Source organism: Pseudophryne corroboree, chromosome 1 (genome assembly GCF_028390025.1).
Source record: "Pseudophryne corroboree isolate aPseCor3 chromosome 1, aPseCor3.hap2, whole genome shotgun sequence".
NCBI lineage: Eukaryota > Metazoa > Chordata > Amphibia > Anura > Myobatrachidae > Pseudophryne > Pseudophryne corroboree.
The window spans coordinates 137,657,818-137,677,431 of NC_086444.1; the positions used below are offsets into that span (position 1 = coordinate 137,657,818).

General features: G+C 41.9%; 1 protein-coding gene across 1 annotated transcript in view; it reads right to left on the reverse strand.

The window, feature by feature from the left end:
* Positions 1 to 19,614, reverse strand: part of ADAMTS6 (ADAM metallopeptidase with thrombospondin type 1 motif 6) — a 452,024-nt gene that overhangs the window by 51,878 nt on the left and 380,532 nt on the right. The window contains exons 16-20 of the mRNA XM_063963153.1: positions 14,273 to 14,406; positions 10,626 to 10,749; positions 2,963 to 3,043; positions 1,475 to 1,638; positions 756 to 894 (exon numbers count right to left, since the gene is read on the reverse strand). Of these exons, the coding sequence (XP_063819223.1) occupies positions 756 to 894; positions 1,475 to 1,638; positions 2,963 to 3,043; positions 10,626 to 10,749; positions 14,273 to 14,406 (642 nt within the window). The remainder of the gene's footprint in view (positions 1 to 755; positions 895 to 1,474; positions 1,639 to 2,962; positions 3,044 to 10,625; positions 10,750 to 14,272; positions 14,407 to 19,614) is intronic.

The window sequence follows — 19,614 nt, forward strand, 5'->3', positions numbered from 1 at the left end:
CCATACCTACACAGTGCTCATTATACACCCTTCATACCCACACAGTGCCCAATATATATATATATATATATATATATATATATATATATATACACACACACACACACACACACACACACACACACACACACACACACACACCTCCTCAGTGCCCATAACACCATCCAACATCCCAACTGCTATCCACCCTTACCCCCCTCCCTACCCCCATCACTGCCCCTAGTATTGCCTGCCCCCAACCCCCTCCTTTCCCCCAGTATTGCCCAAATTTATATCTACCCTTCCCCCTCTATACCCTCAGCACTGCCTGCACCTAACCACTTTCTTGCCTGCCCTCACCCCCATAATATGTGATGGGACCCAGAAGTAGTGGCGTAGGACCCAAATTTCTTAAAGTGAGGGGTCCCTGGGACCCCAAATTTTTTTTGCTCGGCGCAATCACTGGTGTGTACCCGGCCAAAAGTTGATTGGAAGAGAGTGGTCCTATGCAGAGTATTTCCCTGGTAGGCCAGGTAAGTAGGAGTTACAAATGCCTATTGTCTTCTATTCCACTATAATTTTTGTGAAAGATCCTGGAAAAACAACAGGAAGAAAGATGTGGCAAATACACAGTGGGCTCCTAGAGCTGCAGGTATAGACCCAAGAGATGACCTGTAGTTCTATGATCAGCATAGATGGAAATGGATGTATGAATCAATCAATCAAACAAACAAACAAACAAACAAACAAACAAACAAACAGGTACAGTATCTTACCTCCAGCACAGGTTGCTGAACACTCAGACCAGGGAAGGTGATGCCAAGAAAATCCCACTTCATTATCTCCGCTGCCTGTTCGGGTGATGGGGACATTAAATTTATATCTGATTCCCATGTTCTGTTCTTGAAGGAGAATCTGTCAGAAAATGATGGGGAGAGCTTGTGAGACTCAACTGATCAAGGGGAAAAAAAAGTTTGTATTTTTCTGATGTCTTTAAAAAGGAAGACAAATCCAAACAGATAAGTGATTATGTATTTCTAAAGTAGATTTTTTGTAATAAAACACAAGTACACTTTTACAACCTTTGTTATTAATATTTTTATCTGTTATCATTCTGTGTGTATTGGTTCTTCTAGTCAAAACAAATTACCAAGTTAAGCAATTCTTTGCAAAGCCAAAAGAATATCTCTGACGTAGAGATCAGTGAAATTTCCTGCTTCCCTGAAAGAGTGAGGGTAACATTTACTGACCATATAAGGCCAGTTGTACAACTGCGAACATTAGTCAAAAGTATTTGTAATGTTCACTAAGGCAACGGGAAAATTTCAGGGAAAAGAACCCAGGCGTTTCTGAAATCATCTACTGTAATGCTGTAATACCTGCATCTAGCCAATATTAGCACAGGCTGCTGTATCCTAGCTATGAATCAAGACTCCATTGCTAGGACAGGCATTCACACTCCTGGAAACACTCAGTATTTACAATGTTTCGTTACCATCACTATCAGGCTTTCGCTTGTTGGTCCTAAGGCTTCTAGAGATTCTGGTTCATCGGTTGGGCGTTTGTAATGGAACGCTGTCCCAACAACATCAAATTTCCTCGGCCAGTCAATTGTCCAGGCACCATTTATAAAATAGTCGTCTGCATCAGATTTCAGAGCTGAGCAAAACAAAAACAAAAAAGAAATAAACATTTCACTACTAAAGTAAAGCACAAATAAAACCGTTATGCTTTAAATATAAAAAGCAACAACTATGTTTCGATTAGATTTCACCTCTTATTTAAATCCCTTAAAGTGAATAGAATCTCCCAGCCACGCTACAGCATTTGATGTGATTGACAGTGGATTCAGCCTATCAGACCAAAGAGAATAAGCTTGTATCTTAGCCTGGTGTTCTCCCTCTTCTGCCAGTTATGACTTGATTGCCGCAGAATCCCCCAGCTAATTGCAATATAAATGGCATTTCTTCAATGCTGCCTATGGCTTGCCATCCCCATAAGCTGGAAATATGCTGCGTTATCTTCACTTATCTGATATTGCAGTCTATCCGGCTCAAAAATTAGCCGATAGTCAACAATAATCCAACTGAGGACAACCATGCCACTATGAAGCGCATGTTAAATGTTGCTGGGCTGCTATTTGTCTGTGTGAATGGGCATCTTCCAAACTGATCATCAGGAAACATTAACATCCAAATCTATGCCTCTCCCCACTGTGCAGGACTTTAAAAGAAAGCCAAATTGGGGTAAAACAGTTACCTACAGCATGGGACAACATTGGCCTACAAGGGTAAAGTGCGTGCCCCTCTTATGTGTATTCCTTGCAGTTATGGTGTATTACTAAGTATCACCCAAATGCTGCAGGTCAGTGCATGATCGAGCCCTGCAGCATTACTAAGACAGAGGCGGGTCCTTATTGCATGGTGCTGAACAGTGTTGCCCATCAGGGATTCTCATTGATGCCCTACAGAACGATGGGAAAAGGATGTAGGGTTGGCTAGTATTTCCAAACAGTTGGGGAAGGGAAGATTAGTACATGTGTGGGTGGATAACATAAAATGTATAATATGTGCATGCTACAACACCACATTGTCTCACACTGCACTTTTATATGTGCACAATGTATTATTAGCAGTAATATGACACTTTCATCACTGTCTAATTTTTTTAAATTAAATTTTAGCATGACAACAGATAAATATGGAATATAGGGGGAGATGTAGCTAATTTTAGGAAGAAAGAAAGCGGAGAAGTTTCTCATATCAACCAAACATCCTCTAACTGTCATTGTATAGGCTTGTGTTAGGAAAAGCGGATGGTTGCTATGGGAAACTTCTTCACTGTATTTCTCTCCAAAATTTTGAGAAATCTTCCCCTTAGAGTTATTCTACTATTAAGGCTTATTTTGTTTTAAACACAATGGAGCTTGCTATGAAATAACCTATTGTCAAGGGTGGAATTCAAAACATCCTTTCAACCTTACCTATGTAGTTCTTTGACATAGCAACTTCTTTAATCTCAATGTGAACTGAACCTCGTGGAATTTGAACGACTTCCATGTAGCCTAGAAGGCAAAGTTTAGCATCTGAATTTTCAGCCAGGTAACATTTATACAATAATTTATTCAGCACTGACACTTATAAAGACTACAGATTCTAAGGAGGGCTCCTGAACTGCTCTGCTGTAGACCATCCAGAAACAGGACATCGTTAGGTAAACAGGACACTCATTTACCGTCATGAATCAACAGTTTTCTACAGCAGAACTCAAGAAACAGGATACAGCTAGAATCAGGACACTCAGCCACCGTCATAAATCAGGACACTTAGCCACTATCATAAATCAAGACACTCAGCCACCATCATAAAACAGGACACTCAGCCACCATCATAAATCAGGACACTCAGCCACCATCATAAATCAGGACACTCAGCCACCGTCATGAATCAGGACACTCAGCCACCGTCATGAATCAGGACACTCAGCCACCGTCATGAATCAGGACACTCAGCCACCATCATGAATCAGGACACTCAGCCACCGTCATGAATCAGGACACTCAGTCACCATCATAAATCAAGACACTCAGCCACCATCATAAAGACACTCATCCACTATCATAATTCAGGACAGTCAACCACCATCATAAATCAGGACACTCAGCCACCATCATAAATCAGGACACTCAGCCACCATCATAAATCAGGACACTCAGCCACAGTCATAAATCAGGACACTCAGCCACCATCATAAATCAAGACACTCAGCCACCGTCATAAATCAGGACACTAAGCCACCGTCATAAAACAGGACACTCAGCCACCGTCATAAAACAGGACACTCAGCCACGTCATGAATCAGGACACTCAGCCACCGTCATGAATCAGGACACTCAGCCACCGTCATAAATTAGGACACTCAGCCACCGTCATAAATTAGGGCACTCAGCCACCATCATAAATCAAGACACTCATCCACTATCATAATTCAGGACACTCAGCTAACTCATAAATCAGGACACTCAGCCACCGTCATAAATCAGGACAGTCAGCCACGGTCATAAATCAGGACACTCAGCCACCTCATAAATCAGGACACTCAGCCACCGTCATAAAACAGGACACTCAGCCACCGTCATGAATCAGGACACTCAGCCACCGTCATGAATCAGGACACTCAGCCACCGTCATGAATCAGGACACTCAGCCACTGTCATGAATCAGGACACTCAGCCACCGCCATAAATTAGGACACTCAGACACCGTCATAAATTAGGACACTCAGACACCGTCATAAATCAGGACACTCAGCACCATCATAAATCAGGACACTCAGCACCATCATAAATCAGGACACTCATCCACTATCATAATTAAGGACAGTCAGCCACCATCATAAATCAGGACACTCAGCCACCATCATAAATCAGGACAGTCAGCCACGGTCATAAATCTGGGCAATCAACCACAACCAGAAATCAACAGTAAAAAATTACACTTATCTGGTCATGGGCTATGGAATCATTAATGTGGCAACACATAAAAACAAATAAAACATTTTTTTTTATGGCATGTTGTCTCAAAAAAGAATTTCAAAATTGTATACAATCCTAATTCTAACTATTCACAAAAAAAAAAAAAAAAAAAATAACAGGCCTGTTGTATTAACAATATATGGCCCTAACTGTGTGGAGTTTGTATATTCTCCCTGTGTTTGCGTGGGTTTCCTCTGGACACTCTGGTTTCCTCCCACAATCCACAAATATACTAGTAGGTTAATTGGATACCAACAAAAATTAACCCTAGTGTATAAGTGTGTGCATGTATATGGGCATAGGCATGTGCAGGCCATTTTATTAGGATGTGCACCATTAGAGGGTCATGTCTATCACCGCCCATTAGGCGTGTCTATCACCGTCTATTGGCCCTCAAAGTTTAATACCAGGCATACTTTAGCAACTTAATTCCTTTCAAGATCTCATTTTGTTTCTTAAGCCTCTCCGTAGAATGATCCCCACTGAAAAAGCACCCCAGGCCTGATACAGCAGAGCTGAAAGAGCACCCCTGGACTGATACGGCAGAGCTGACATAGCACACATGGACACTCTCCACAGTCAGAGTGAAGATGGTGCCGATCACGGGGACCTTTATAGAGAATCCAGCAGCAGGAAGATGACGTTTGGCCTCTCTTTGGGATCCAAGTTTGGTGGGAAAACACGAGCCGGACTTGGATCCCGCCTCGGATCTCGATGTTCAGGTGGGTCCGGTATAGAGCCTTGCAAGAACTTGTGTCCTGCTTTCAGTGACCTTCTTTACTGGGATTAGATAATCTAAGCCAAACATTACTACCCAACACCCTGCAATGCTTCAGGCGGACACGTAATCAAATTATGCACATAAAGAAACATTGCGGGTCTACATCTTACAGGCATACTCTCTTGGAATGTCTGGGAGAAAAGGGAACTCTATCAAATGCCCTGTTGAAGTGGATGTGGAGTTTGATAGGTGTGATTCACTGGAAATTAATATTTGTTATTATCCTTTATTTATATCGTGCCACAAGGGATCCGCAGCGCCCAATTACAGAGAACATTAATGGAAAATCAAAACAGGACAATAGTGACTTACAGTTAAAGACAATATAGGACACGTACAGGGTAAATAAATACTGACATAAGTATCAGGGTGGTCGAAAACAGCGGGATTAGGTGCCATCGAAGATGGTTTAAGTAAGAGAAGGATAAGCACATGAAGGTTGGGGCCCTGCTCGCGAGAGCTTACATTCTAAAGGGGAGGGGCAGACAGACAGGGGTGACACAGATGGAGTAGACAATTGAGTCATTATGCAACACTCCAACCCCAAGGTTTGTGGCCAAGTTGCTGAAAATCTCATCACCAGCCCCTTGCATTTGCCAATTGGACATAACCTCCAAGATGTGGCAAAAGTAAGGTCCAGATGTTTCCCGTTAGTATATTACCCATCTTGTTTCAGTAGTCTTCCCGCTTATGGGTTACAAATGTGTTGCAGATAAAAAATAACGACCAGTATGGTCATAAACGGCATTTGTGCTGTGTGTCATGAAAGCCGAAGACTAGCTGGATTGTATCACTGTGCGTTACACAACAATCTAAAACAGATGATTGAGAGGCAAATGAGTCTCCTGGGTTAATTACCTCTTGTGGGTCTCTATGCATTAACATGTTTAATCTATTTTAAATATTGCTCCAAAGCTAAAGACTTTGATATTATTTTGAAAGGAACATTAATGAGCAACGGGGCATAAATAATACCAAATAAGCAATACGTTACAGATCACTGCCTAATAAATGTCAGGCTATTAAGAAGATATCCTGCTGAAATATTGCTGTGCTTCTCCACAGCCTGTAAATAACGTAGGGGCTATTACATGTGTCTGGGAGAATTCTACCCCTGAGACAGTTGCCATGTGCTGGCTCGCCTTATCTCTGTGAGGCACTCTACAAACAACGGTGCATGTTTAAATTATCCTATAAAAGCAGAAAAGCTGAGTTGGTTAATGTTTCTGAATCATTTATTTGGCACCATCAAAGCTTATTCAGATATTCCCAGTGTTGCTGTAATCTCCCTAGGCATACCTACAGTTCATAGCCTATTCCCAGCTACACGCATTCCTTTTAATTATATACATTTTTATTGTGCTTCTCGCTCTACGTTGCCACTAGTACAATGTGCAAAAGTAAGTTTTTTAACTGTTTAAAGATGCCGCTTCCTAAGTTGCTTTGTTCGCTATATTTAAAGGAGAAATAATATTGAATATGAAATACAAAACATGCCTGCGTTTGTATTTATGGTTATTGCCCCTTTCAAATCCTGCGGGCGAAGCCGTGGTGGCTTTGAAAAGTGCTGTTTAATAAGTTTACTCTATGGACTCAACCACCTACTGGAATACCAATAATCAAAGTTTATGCAGCCAAAGCAGGATCTATGGGGGTAATTCCAAGTTGATTGTAGCAGGAAATTTTTTAGCAGTTGGGCAAAACCATGTGCACTGCAGGGGAGGCAGATATAACATTTGCAGAGAGAGTTAGATTTGGGTGGGTTATTTTGTTTCTGTGCAGGGTAAATACTGGCTGCTTTATTTTTACGCTGCAATTTAGATTGCAGATTGAACACACCACACCCAAATCTAACTCTCTCTGCACATGTTATATCTGCCTCCCCTGCAGTGCACATGGTTTTGCCCAACTGCTAAAAAATTTCCTGCTGCGATCAACTTGGAATTACCCCCAATGTACAGTCCGTACATAAATACTCCAGCCGATTTCTGTAGTATAACAGCTAAATACTGCATTTATTACTAATGCCCCAGAGTTCCTGGTCCCTCTCTTTTCTATGCTTTATGTTACTTATAACCGTTGAACCAATCCTTCTGTAAAGAAAAAAATAGATATGAGAACCCCTGTAAAAGGCGCCCTGGAAGCTGCCCGAGCCGTGATTCACCACAATTGAATCTCACCAGAATTCAAAGTTTAAACAAATTTGACAAAAAGAATGTGTGGGACTCAAACAAATACAGGCGCTAGGATATTAACGTGATTGGTATTTTTACAATACGTTCCTCAATGTTCTTCTTTGACAGGACCTCCCTTTCACTTGTGTCGATGTCACCATGAAAAGAAAGGATTGTAAAAATGTGTGTCAGAGTCTTTAATAGTCCATGGTTATCTTTTCATTAACTGAACATATCAGACAGTGAAGAACGTGATTATTTCACCAGAGAGGCGTACCCCAACTCACTTTTCCAAAGAAAAGATTACACTCATAAAGGTATCTTTCATCCACCACTGTGTTAGACAGAATCACTCCCACGGTTAAACCCTTTTGCACGTGAAGAAGATGGGCATACCTCACTCACAATAAAGGAGGCTGTTTCAAACGCATCAAGGTTTCTTTTGCTGATAGTTCTTTCTTCCTCCTAAGCAAAAAGTCCTTCCCTCTCGTATGGGTGTTGCCGTGAAAAAAGATATATATATATATGTGTGAAATCGTTTTCACATGTACACCACTCATCTATAGTGTAGGTTAATAGGTGGTAAAGATTCTTTAACAGTCCATAAAATATCTTTTGCTTCTGGACTTATCCTACAGTGAAAGACGTGATAATTACACCAAAGAGGCGTACCCCAACTCACTTTCCCAGAGAGAAGGTTAAACTCATAAAGGTATCTTTTATCCACCACTGTGTTCGAAAGATTCACTCTCACGGTGACCCTTTTTACATGAGAAAGATAGGCATACCTCACTCACAATAAAGGAGGCTGCTTCAAACACGTAAAGGTTTCTTTTACTGCTGATACCTTCTTCCTTCTAAGCAAGATGTCCCTCCCTCTCGTGTGGGTGTTGCCGTAAAAAAGGGAATATATATATGTGTGATATCGTTTTAACCAGTACAACACTTCGCTACACAATACAATATTTTCTTTCCTCAATGCATGCACTCATCCTTAAAGGAATAGAGATCACTCTCCACGCGGGGGTGTACCTTGACTCACTCTTTCTATAGAGGGGAAAACGTCCATCAAGGTATCTTTTTTATTCCACCGCTCTGATCAAATCGTAAGCCCACTTTACCCAAAGGGAGGGAAGCGTACCTCACTCACACAAAAGAATGCTGATGGAAGCACATCAAGGTTTCTTTGTATTTAGTGAGAAAAATATCAGGCGTACCCTACTCACAGGAAAGATGGTTATGGGTAAGCTCATCTGGGTTTCTTTGGGAGACTGACCAGGATGAAAGAGAAAGTTCCTGTCTCCGTGTGTATTGAATCCACCGTAGTGGCAAGTATTCTCAAAAAAATGTGTTCCAATCACAATAGATCCATATGCAAAAAACACAATTTTTATTTGTTAAAAAATACCCCACATCTTCGGGGAGACATACAGCTAACAGAAGAAATTCTTTTTAAAAAACAGGAGTCTAAAAAAGGACTGTAGCAGCAAGACTCACAATAAAAAATAAATCAAAAAGAAAAAGACATAAAAATTTTTTAAAATCCGTATATACAAAAAAATCCTTGGAAAAGTACTTGATTCATACCTATGTAATAGATCCACACTCTCAGCTGGTACGCCTGATATTTTTCTCACTAAATACAAAGAAACCTTGATGTGCTTCCATCAGAATTCTTTTGTGTGAGTGAGGTACGCTTCCCTCCCTTTGGGTAAAGTGGGCTTACGATTTGATCAGAGCGGTGGAATAAAAAAAGATACCTTGATGGGCGTTTTCCCCTCTATAGAAAGAGTGAGTCAAGGTACACCCCCGCGTGGAGAGTAATCTCTATTCCTTTAAGGATGAGTGCATGCATTGAGGAAAGAAAATATTGTATTGTGTAGCGAAGTGTTGTACTGGTTAAAACGATATCACACATATATATATTCCCTTTTTTACGGCAACACCCACACGAGAGGGAGGGACATCTTGCTTAGAAGGAAGAAGGTATCAGCAGTAAAAGAAACCTTTACGTGTTTGAAGCAGCCTCCTTTATTGTGAGTGAGGTATGCCTATCTTTCTCATGTAAAAAGGGTCACCGTGAGAGTGAATCTTTCGAACACAGTGGTGGATAAAAGATACCTTTATGAGTTTAACCTTCTCTCTGGGAAAGTGAGTTGGGGTACGCCTCTTTGGTGTAATTATCACGTCTTTCACTGTAGGATAAGTCCAGAAGCAAAAGATATTTTATGGACTGTTAAAGAATCTTTACCACCTATTAACCTACACTATAGATGAGTGGTGTACATGTGAAAACGATTTCACACATATATATATATATATCTTTTTTCACGGCAACACCCATACGTGAGGGAAGGACTTTTTGCTTAGGAGGAAGAAAGAACTATCAGCAAAAGAAACCTTGATGCGTTTGAAACAGCCTCCTTTATTGTGAGTGAGGTATGCCCATCTTCTTCACGTGCAAAAGGGTTTAACCGTGGGAGTGATTCTGTCTAACATAGTGGTGGATGAAAGATACCTTTATGAGTGTAATCTTTTCTTTGGAAAAGTGAGTTGGGGTACGCCTCTCTGGTGAAATAATCACGTTCTTCACTGTCTGATATGTTCAGTTAATGAAAAGATAACCATGGACTATTAAAGACTCTGACACACATTTTTACAATCCTTTCTTTTCATGGTGACATCGACACGAGTGAAAGGGAGGTCCTGTCAAAGAAGAACATTGAGGAACGTATTGTAAAAATACCAATCACGTTAATATCTTAGCGCCTGTATTTGTTTGAGTCCCACACATTCTTTTTGTCAATCCTTCTGTAAGTCAGTGGTCAACAAATTTCCAAATGAAAATCCAATGTATAAGCAGGTTCTTTATCGTATGGAGTAAGTGCAGTGTGAAAGTGCCCAGCCAATGCTACAGTACATGCACCATCCAGTCTCACGCCAGCAGGCAACAAATATGGTACAAGTGTGAGCAACAATTCCCGACACACTATCGAAACACACTAAGCTGCAACACATCCAACGTAATCGGTACACGACTATATAACGGTTTAACTCCATATAAAGTGATACCGATGGATGGATGGATGGAGTACAAGCTTTATGAAGACACAAATAACATTACATCACTGAAGAATAATCTGCTGCATATACTTACCCCCTCTTGGCAGCGAATCATTGAAGAATCCCTCTATGGCTTCACAAGTGCTTCCATCTCCCCCACACACTCGGCACCTGTCTTCTTTAGCGTCGGAACCCAAAATGTTATCGCAGCCTACATGCTAAGCAGAAGGGGTGTAACACAAGGAAGCGTCAACGACTGACAAAGAAACAATGATAATACATACGTTAGTGTGCCTTGAGGACCGTGGTTGGGAATGCCTGGTGTAGATGCTCGGTGATATATGTATGCAGACCCCTTTATCAACAGCTTGTTTAGCAGTGCTCCTTGCAGTGATCGTGTAGATGCTCTGTGATATATGTATGCAGACCCCATTATCAACAGCTTGTTTAGCAGTGCTCCTCGCAGTGACTGTGGGAGTAGATGGTCGGTGATATATGTATGCAGACCCCTTTATCTTGTTTAGCAGTGCTCCTCGCAGTGAACGTGTAGATGCTCGGTGATATATGTATGCAGACCCCTTTATCAACAGCTTGTTTAGCAGTGCTCCTTGCAGTGACTGTGGGAGTAGATGCTCGGTGGTATACAGTATGTATGCAGACACCTTTATCAATAGCTTGTTTAGCAGTGCTCCTCGCAGTGACTGTGGGAGTAGATGCTCGGTGGTATACAGTATGTATGCAGACACCTTTATCAATAGCTTGTTTAGCAGTGCTCCTCGCAGTGACTGTGGGAGTAGATGCTCGTTGGTATATGTATGCAGACACCTTTATCAATAGCTTGTTAACAGTGCTCCTCGCAGTGACTGTGGGAGTAGATACTGGGTGATATATGTATGCAGACACCTCTATCAACAGCTTGTTTAGCAGTGCTCCTCGCAGTGACTGTGGGAGTAGCTGCTCAGTGATATATGTATGCAGATCCCTTTATCAACAGCTTGTTTAGCAGTGCTCCTCGCAGTGACCGTGTAGATGCTCGGTGATATATGTATGCAGACCCCTTTATCAAGAGCTTGTTTAGCAGTGCTCCTCGCAGGGACTGTGGGAGTAGATGCTCGGTGGTATACAGTATGTATGCAGACACCTTTATCAATAGCTTGTTTAGCAGTGCTCCTCGCAGTGACTGTGGGAGTAGATGCTCGGTGGTATATGTATGCAGACACCTTTATCAATAGCTTGTTAACAGTGCTCCTGGCAGTGACTGTGGGAGTAGATACTGGGTGATATATGTATGCAGACACCTCTATCAACAGCTTGTTTAGCAGTGCTCCTCGCAGTGACTGTGGGAGTAGCTGCTCAGTGATATATGTATGCAGATCCCTTTATCAACAGCTTGTTTAGCAGTGCTCCTCGCAGTGACCGTGTAGATGCTCGGTGATATATGTATGCAGACCCCTTTATCAATAGCTTGTTTAGCAGTGCTCCTCGCAGGGACTGTGGGAGTAGATGCTCGGTGGTATACAGTATGTATGCAGACACCTTTATCAATAGCTTGTTTAGCAGTGCTCCTCGCAGTGACTGTGGGAGTAGATACTGTGTGATATATGTATGCAGACACCTCTATCAACAGCTTGTTTAGCAGTGCTCCTCGCAGTGACTGTGGGAGTAGCTGCTCAGTGATATATGTATGCAGATCCCTTTATCAACAGCTTGTTTAGCAGTGCTCCTCGCAGTGACCATGTAGATGCTTGGTGATATATGTATGCAGACCCCTTTATCAATAGCTTGTTTAGCAGTGCTCCTCGCAGTGACTGTGGGAGTAGATGCTCGGTGGTATACAGTATGTATGCAGACACCTTTATCAATAGCTTGTTTAGCAGTGCTCCTCGCAGTGACTGTGGGAGTAGATACTGGGTGATATATGTATGCAGACACCTCTATCAACAGCTTGTTTAGCAGTGTTCCTCGCAGTGACTGTGGGAGTAGCTGCTCAGTGATATATGTATGTAGATCCCTTTATCAACAGCTTGTTTAGCAGTGCTCCTCGCAGTGACCGTGTAGATGCTCGGTGATATATGTATGCAGACCCCTTTATCAATAGCTTGTTTAGCAGTGCTCCTCGCAGTGACTATGGGAGTAGATGCTAGGTGATATATGTATGCAGACCCCTTTATCAATAGCTTGTTTAGCAGTGCTCCTGGCAGTGACTGTGGGAGTAGATACTGGGTGATATATGTATGCAGACACCTCTATCAACAGCTTGTTTAGCAGTGTTCCTCGCAGTGACTGTGGGAGTAGCTGCTCAGTGATATATGTATGTAGATCCCTTTATCAACAGCTTGTTTAGCAGTGCTCCTCGCAGTGACCGTGTAGATGCTCGGTGATATATGTATGCAGACCCCTTTATCAATAGCTTGTTTAGCAGTACTCCTCGCAGTGACTGTGGGAGTAGATACTGGGTGATATATGTATGCAGACACCTTTATCAACAGCTTGTTTAGCAGTGCTCTTCGCAGTGACTGTGGGAGTAGATACTGGGTGATATATGTATGCAGACCCCTTTATCTTGTTTAGCAGTGCTCCTCGCAGTGAACATGTAGATGCTCGGTGATATATGTATGCAGACCCCTTTATCAACAGCTTGTTTAGCAGTGCTCCTCGCAGTGACCATGTAGATGCTCGGTGATATATGTATGCAGACCCCTTTATCAACTGCTTGTTTAGCAGTGCTCCTCGCAGTGACCGTGTAGATGCTCGGTGATATATGTATGCAGACCCCTTTATCAATAGCTTGTTTAGCAGTGCTCCTCGCAGGGACTGTGGGAGTAGATGCTGGGTGGTATATGTATGCAGACACCTTTATCAATAGCTTGTTTAGCAGTGCTCCTCGCAGTGACTGTGGGAGTAGATACTGGGTAATATATGTATGCAGACACCTCTATCAACAGCTTGTTTAGCAGTGCTCCTCGCAGTGACTGTGGGAGTAGATGCTCGGTGGTATACAGTATGTATGCAGACACCTTTATCAATAGCTTGTTTAGCAGTGCTCCTCGCAGTGACTGTGGGAGTAGATACTGGGTGATATATGTATGCAGACACCTTTATCAATAGCTTGTTTAGCAGTGCTCCTCGCAGTGACTGTGGGAGTAGATGCTCGGTGGTATACAGTATGTATGCAGACACCTTTATCAACAGCTTGTTTAGCAGTGCTCCTCACAGAGGGCCTAATTCATACCTAATTCAATGGATCGACAATGCTATGGCCGACAGTCATTATGTCAACACCGAATGGTCGACATGTATTAGGTTGAAGGTATAAAAGGTCAACAGATGAAAAGGTTGACATTGTTTAAAGTTGACAGGTACAAAAGGTCGACACTACAATGGTCGACACACGTTTTTTGGGCCAAATCCTGTTTATTTCGTGTTATTTAACCATCATCAGTACAAAATCAAGTAAATGTTGACTAAACAAGTGAAAACCTCAAAAAACATCTGTCGACTTTTTGTACCCGTCGACCTCAAGTACTGTCGACCTTTTGTACCTGTCGACCTCAAGCACTGTCAATCTTTTGTACCTGTTGACCTTTTGTACATGTCGACGATATGGTATCGACCTACTGACTCTCGATCAATATACTGTCGATCTATCATATGGATACAGATTACCAGGTACTAGGAATATAATGTTCAATCTGTGTTCCAGAGACAAAATGAATGAATAACAAATGTGGAGGCAGTAACCTTGCACTCTCCGTTGATGCAGATATCCAGGGAATCAGCGTTGCAGCGAGTTCCATCTATAACAGCAGGGGCCCGCTCAGTGTAGAAATTATAGCCCTCAGCCAAACAGTTTAATGCGCACGATTTAACACCACCTGTGATTGCAAAATGGACAGAGATATTAATATTTTATAAGCAGCCTGTTACACTTCAAACCGCAAAACAGCCATCGCAGGGGAACACGTTACATTTAATATACTTAAGCCACAGCTATAATAATTTCTCTTCAACTTAAACAGTTGCATATTCAGGTTTTAGTACGAGCAGCATTGCATTCTGCTTTTACACAGCCTCTTACACAAATGACATCAATAAAATAGAACTCAGTAATTTGTTGAAGGTTTCCGTGAACATGCAAAAGAATTACCAACACCATGACAGCAATCATACATTAAGTGTGATTGCACCCAGTTTAATGACAACAGAACAGACTTGCAGCAAAATAATGAGTTGGCAATTATCTGCGTTTATAGCTTTATGCTACCTGTGTGATTTCAGCGCAACGTTCAATCAATTATGCCATAGGGGAGAATTCAATTTGCATCAATAATTTAACGGGGACTAAAAACCAGGGTAGCCTGGAGTTTTTTCACTTCGGACTATTCAATTACAGCCAGTTTTTTCCCCCGTCCGTTAAATTATTTGTTTTTGGGCATTAACACATAGAATCCCGGATAAGTTTCCGGACCTACAGTATATGTTAACACTGTCGCGGTGCCCAAAAACAGGCTATTTAATGCTCAGGCTCAACTTCAGGGACAATTGAATAGTCCCGGGGGATCAATTAGCCCATGGTAAATTACTGCGGCTAATTGAGTTGTCCCCTTAATGAGGCGGATTCTCAAGCCTGGAAATGGATTTGACAAGATATTGGTAGGGGACGCAGTCATGCACAATCAAGTTACAATTCTGATGGATGGTTTAAGGGGTACCCGGCAGTCTATTAGTATGGATATCCCACTAAGCAGATAGATAGGATAGGACAGAATCCCAGTGTGTAAGCATCTTCTTGATTTGTCTGTTAACAGTTACTTGTATAGCGCAGCAAATTCTGATTCACTTTTAAATTGGGAGCAAAGCCGTAATAAAACTGGGTAATAACAGACATACATAGAGGTAAGAGGGCCCTGCTCGCAAGCTTATAATCTTTAGGGAAACAGGCAATGATACACAAGAATAAGTGCTGTAATATTGCAACTGGTCCAGCCAGATTGCAGAGGTTCTTGGTGTGCTGTATGTTCCATTCACACAGCAATATTGGCCTAGGGTCATTAGGTTGTCTGAACCATATTAAGGCTACTGGTACATGAGCGCTTTGTTGTATGGGTTGGGTACGATATTACAGTGCTCACCATCTCAACGATCAGGATACCAGAAGAAAAATCCTGACGGTAAAAATGCTGATGAATTTTGGAGAGTATTGTAACCATAACCCACCCACTCCCACAGCCTAACCCTAACCGCCCCCTTCAGCAGCATAACCCCAACCATCCCCTCTCCCTAGTACCTAACCCTAACCCTTACCATCGGGATTTATCTGAATTTTCACCATCAGGATTCCGCTGCTAGTATTCTGACCGTTGGGGACCCATACAATTTAGCCATAAGAAATACATTCTACTTGGTACATAGCAACGATTTGCTAAAAAGCATGCCACAATGGCCTACAGTGCAAGATACACCCACAAAACCAATTCTGCCCCAGGCCCCTTATATTTATAGATCTTTCAGAAAGTTGTTAACCAAAGTTACATCTTGGATCACTCTGTGCTTTACACTGTGACTTATAAACTGGCCTGTAGATTTATAAAGCTCTCACATATGCAGAAAAAATCAATATATTTGAATACTGTGTAATAGCAATAGAGAGGAAGGTAGCACGACCTATTCAGCAGCACAATATTGTGGCTTGATGATAGTAACTTGTACTGTAAAGATCAGCATATCCATATAGTGGGTTGTCTAGCTGAATTTAGGGAAAAGTACAACCTGCTGACTAAATGCAGTTCTAGTAATACTGCACTGGTTACATTGCAAGTACTTGTCCATAAGGAACTTATAATGTCAGAGAGGCAGCTTTAGATCTTTGTGGAATATCACGGAATTGCCCAACGGCTTAGTCTTCTCAACCTCAAAACAATTAAAATCATGAAAGAATCTTCCATGGATTCAGGTCACCCAGAAAGCGTCAAGCCAATCCACAGAAGGCTGTGCAAATGCAACTGGTGGAAACGGTCTCATTCTAGGTAAGGTACTGATTAATTGTCCTCCTCATTTACAAATTCCTTACCCAATTGTGACCTGATCTGTCCTTTTTTGGCCATGTGTTTCACCTCATGTCACCTCATTCTCCAGTTCACCAGACAGTGGAAGTCAATCAGCGAGTTTTATAAAGACATTACGTGTAACCTCAGCCCACTAGACAAAGAATGTCACTTATGTAAACGTTATGGCTATAGAATTAAAGCAGAAAAAATTCCAGCCATCCAGTTAAAGGTGCAGTCCTCCTGGAAGCAGAGGTCTTCAACTACTGACAAAACAAAGGATAACAACTCCATACTCTCTAGTCCACAGTACCTACATCATGTAACCGAACGGGCTATGGGCACCCCAGGATTAACACTGCAAGAAATCTTCCCACAGCTATTGTATACAGAGCTGATTTGAGAAGGCCTGAAGCATAGTGTAGCCCAATTGGGGTAACCCCCACTCCCTTCATGATTGCCAAATGCCCCTAATGTAAACAGACAGTTCTAGGTTTTAATGATTTGTCTGCAGAAATTACTATCAATGGAAATGTTTGTACCAGTCAATACTCACAGGTCACAGAATCATTTCATTTGTTCTGAGGATAAGATGCAATTCTCACTAATACCTCTATTTATTTGTATTACCTTGATGATAGTTGTGTTTTAAATCTATACTAAATATTAGCATATAATTCCATTATAGTGAGCTCCTGAGGTCATGATATGAGTTGCAGCATTGAGCGTTGCCTTTAATTCTATAGTAGCAGACACCTACTGTAGCACATTTGTTTGCCCAGCCTGATTCTCAGATGGTAGATAAATAAAAGTGGGCAGAGGTTCGGAGTCGGCTATGGGGCATCACAGCAGAGCAGTCAGAGGACTAAAGTGAAGTGACGGGAAACAATATTTTTATTTTTTAAGACATCATAATTTAAGAAACACATTTCCTTCTGATTTCTTTGCTTTCCGCATATTGGGGGTAATTCCAAGTTGATCGCAGCAGGAAAGTTTTTAGCAGTTGGGCAAAACCATGTGCACTGCAGGGGGGGCAGATATAACATGTGCAGAGAGAGTCAGATTTGGGTGTGGTGTTTTCAAACTAAAATCTAAATTGCAGTGTAAAAATAAAGCAGCCAGTATTTACCCTGCACAGAAACAAAATAACCCACCCAAATCTAACTCCTTCTGCAAATGTTATATCTGCCCCCCCTGTAGTGCACATGGTTTTGCCCAACTGCTAAAAAATTTCCTGCTGCGATCAACTTGGAATTACCCCCATTGGGCCTGATTCAGATGCAATAGCAACTTCAGTGGGGTTGCAACTGAGCGATTATCGGCAGAATGTGCATGCGTCGCGGCCACAGTGCGTGTGCACCAAGGTACCTTTGTGATGCCGCTCACAAGGAGGAATCAGTTGCAGAGTGATTGACATGAAGAAGCTATTTGGGGGAGGTAACGGTGAGTGTCTGCAAAAATGCAGCCGTGTCGTGGCCACCATCTCATACGCATAAAACATGGTGCCAGCGTCGCAGCTCCTGCGGCTAATCTACACAGCAATGGAGGCACACAGGGAGTCGATGTTCCTTGCATATGCATTGTGGTTGCAACGGAGTATGCAGATGCTGAGCATGTTGCAATGGCTTTAGTGGGCGTCTCTGTTCACTTGTGGGCGGCTGCTGCACCGCCATACCACTGCAAAAGATCGCTATGGCGTCAGCATTGCAACTGCATCCGATTGAGGCCCATACAGCGCTGTACCGTCTATTCTGAAAGATATCACTGCAGCCCCAAGCTCATCATAAACTGACAACATAGAAGAGATTTATATTAATTATAAAACCCATTTAATCATTTATCACGTATGATGATTTTCACCATGGCCCAGTAAATACGTTTTTCAGTTACAATAAGTTCCACTTTAAATGAAACACTAGAAATGAGGACGGATTCCGGGTAAATTCCTGTTTTCTCTGTGCGCACTGTAAAGTGTATTCTGCGAATTATTAAGTCAATGGAAAAGCACATTAAAAGCATGACCTAATCTTCCTGTATATAAAGGATCTGGGACGCAGCACACTCAAATGTTACAACATTCAGACCAGTTGAGCTTACAGATCTTCTTTCCCTCAAGCAGACAGCACTGTGTCTGTCTAATAGCAAAAGAAAGGATTATGAGCTGAATCTTAAATCATTATCAGCTGCTTGCATGGCAGGCTTCGGGATTAAAATTCTGCTCTTTGTTCAGTATGCAACATAAGAGTGAGTTTATCCCCCATACAAATCAACAGGTCTTCTCTGGATGAACCCATGGAACTTGGCTAACATTCCTATTTGGTCACACACCAATTATCATAACCAATTATCACAATTTAGCACATGATCACAATCCCAAAACATAAAATACTGTTTTGTACTTGATTCGGGATGTGGTCAATTTACCTACAATCAAAATCCCGACGGTCAAAATCCCAAAAAGGCCAAAACCCTGACATGGTCAAAATACAGACAGTTAAAATACCGACAAGGTCAAAATACCGGCATTTAAAATGTCGACAGGTCAAAAAGTCAACATGGTTTTTTCCATTGAAACCGACTTGTTCATACTTTACCATTCCAGTGGACCTGGAGGGGGAATATAACAGTGTGCCAAGCGTAGCAAGGCACCGTGCCCGAAGCATGGCAAGCGTAGTGAGCCACGCAAGGGGACGCGGTACACTTATACGGTGCCCATGTCGACCTATTTCAACATACATAAAAATGTGTTGACTTTTTGACCCATCAACATTGTAAATGTCTGTATTTTGACCTTGTCGGCAATTTGACCGTAGGTCAATTGTTGTTGGGATTTTGACCGTCAGAATTTTGATTGCAGGTATTTCATTCCAAACCCCTTAATCAATTTCAATAACAAAAGCCTTATAATTAATGGCATGCCCATTTGCAAATACCCCTATATGTGGCAGGCAGGAGAGCAGCCTTCATATTGCAGGTTATGTAAAATGTTGGAAGATTCAAGAATAAATGCCGAAAAGGAACAGCTGGTAAACCTCAAAT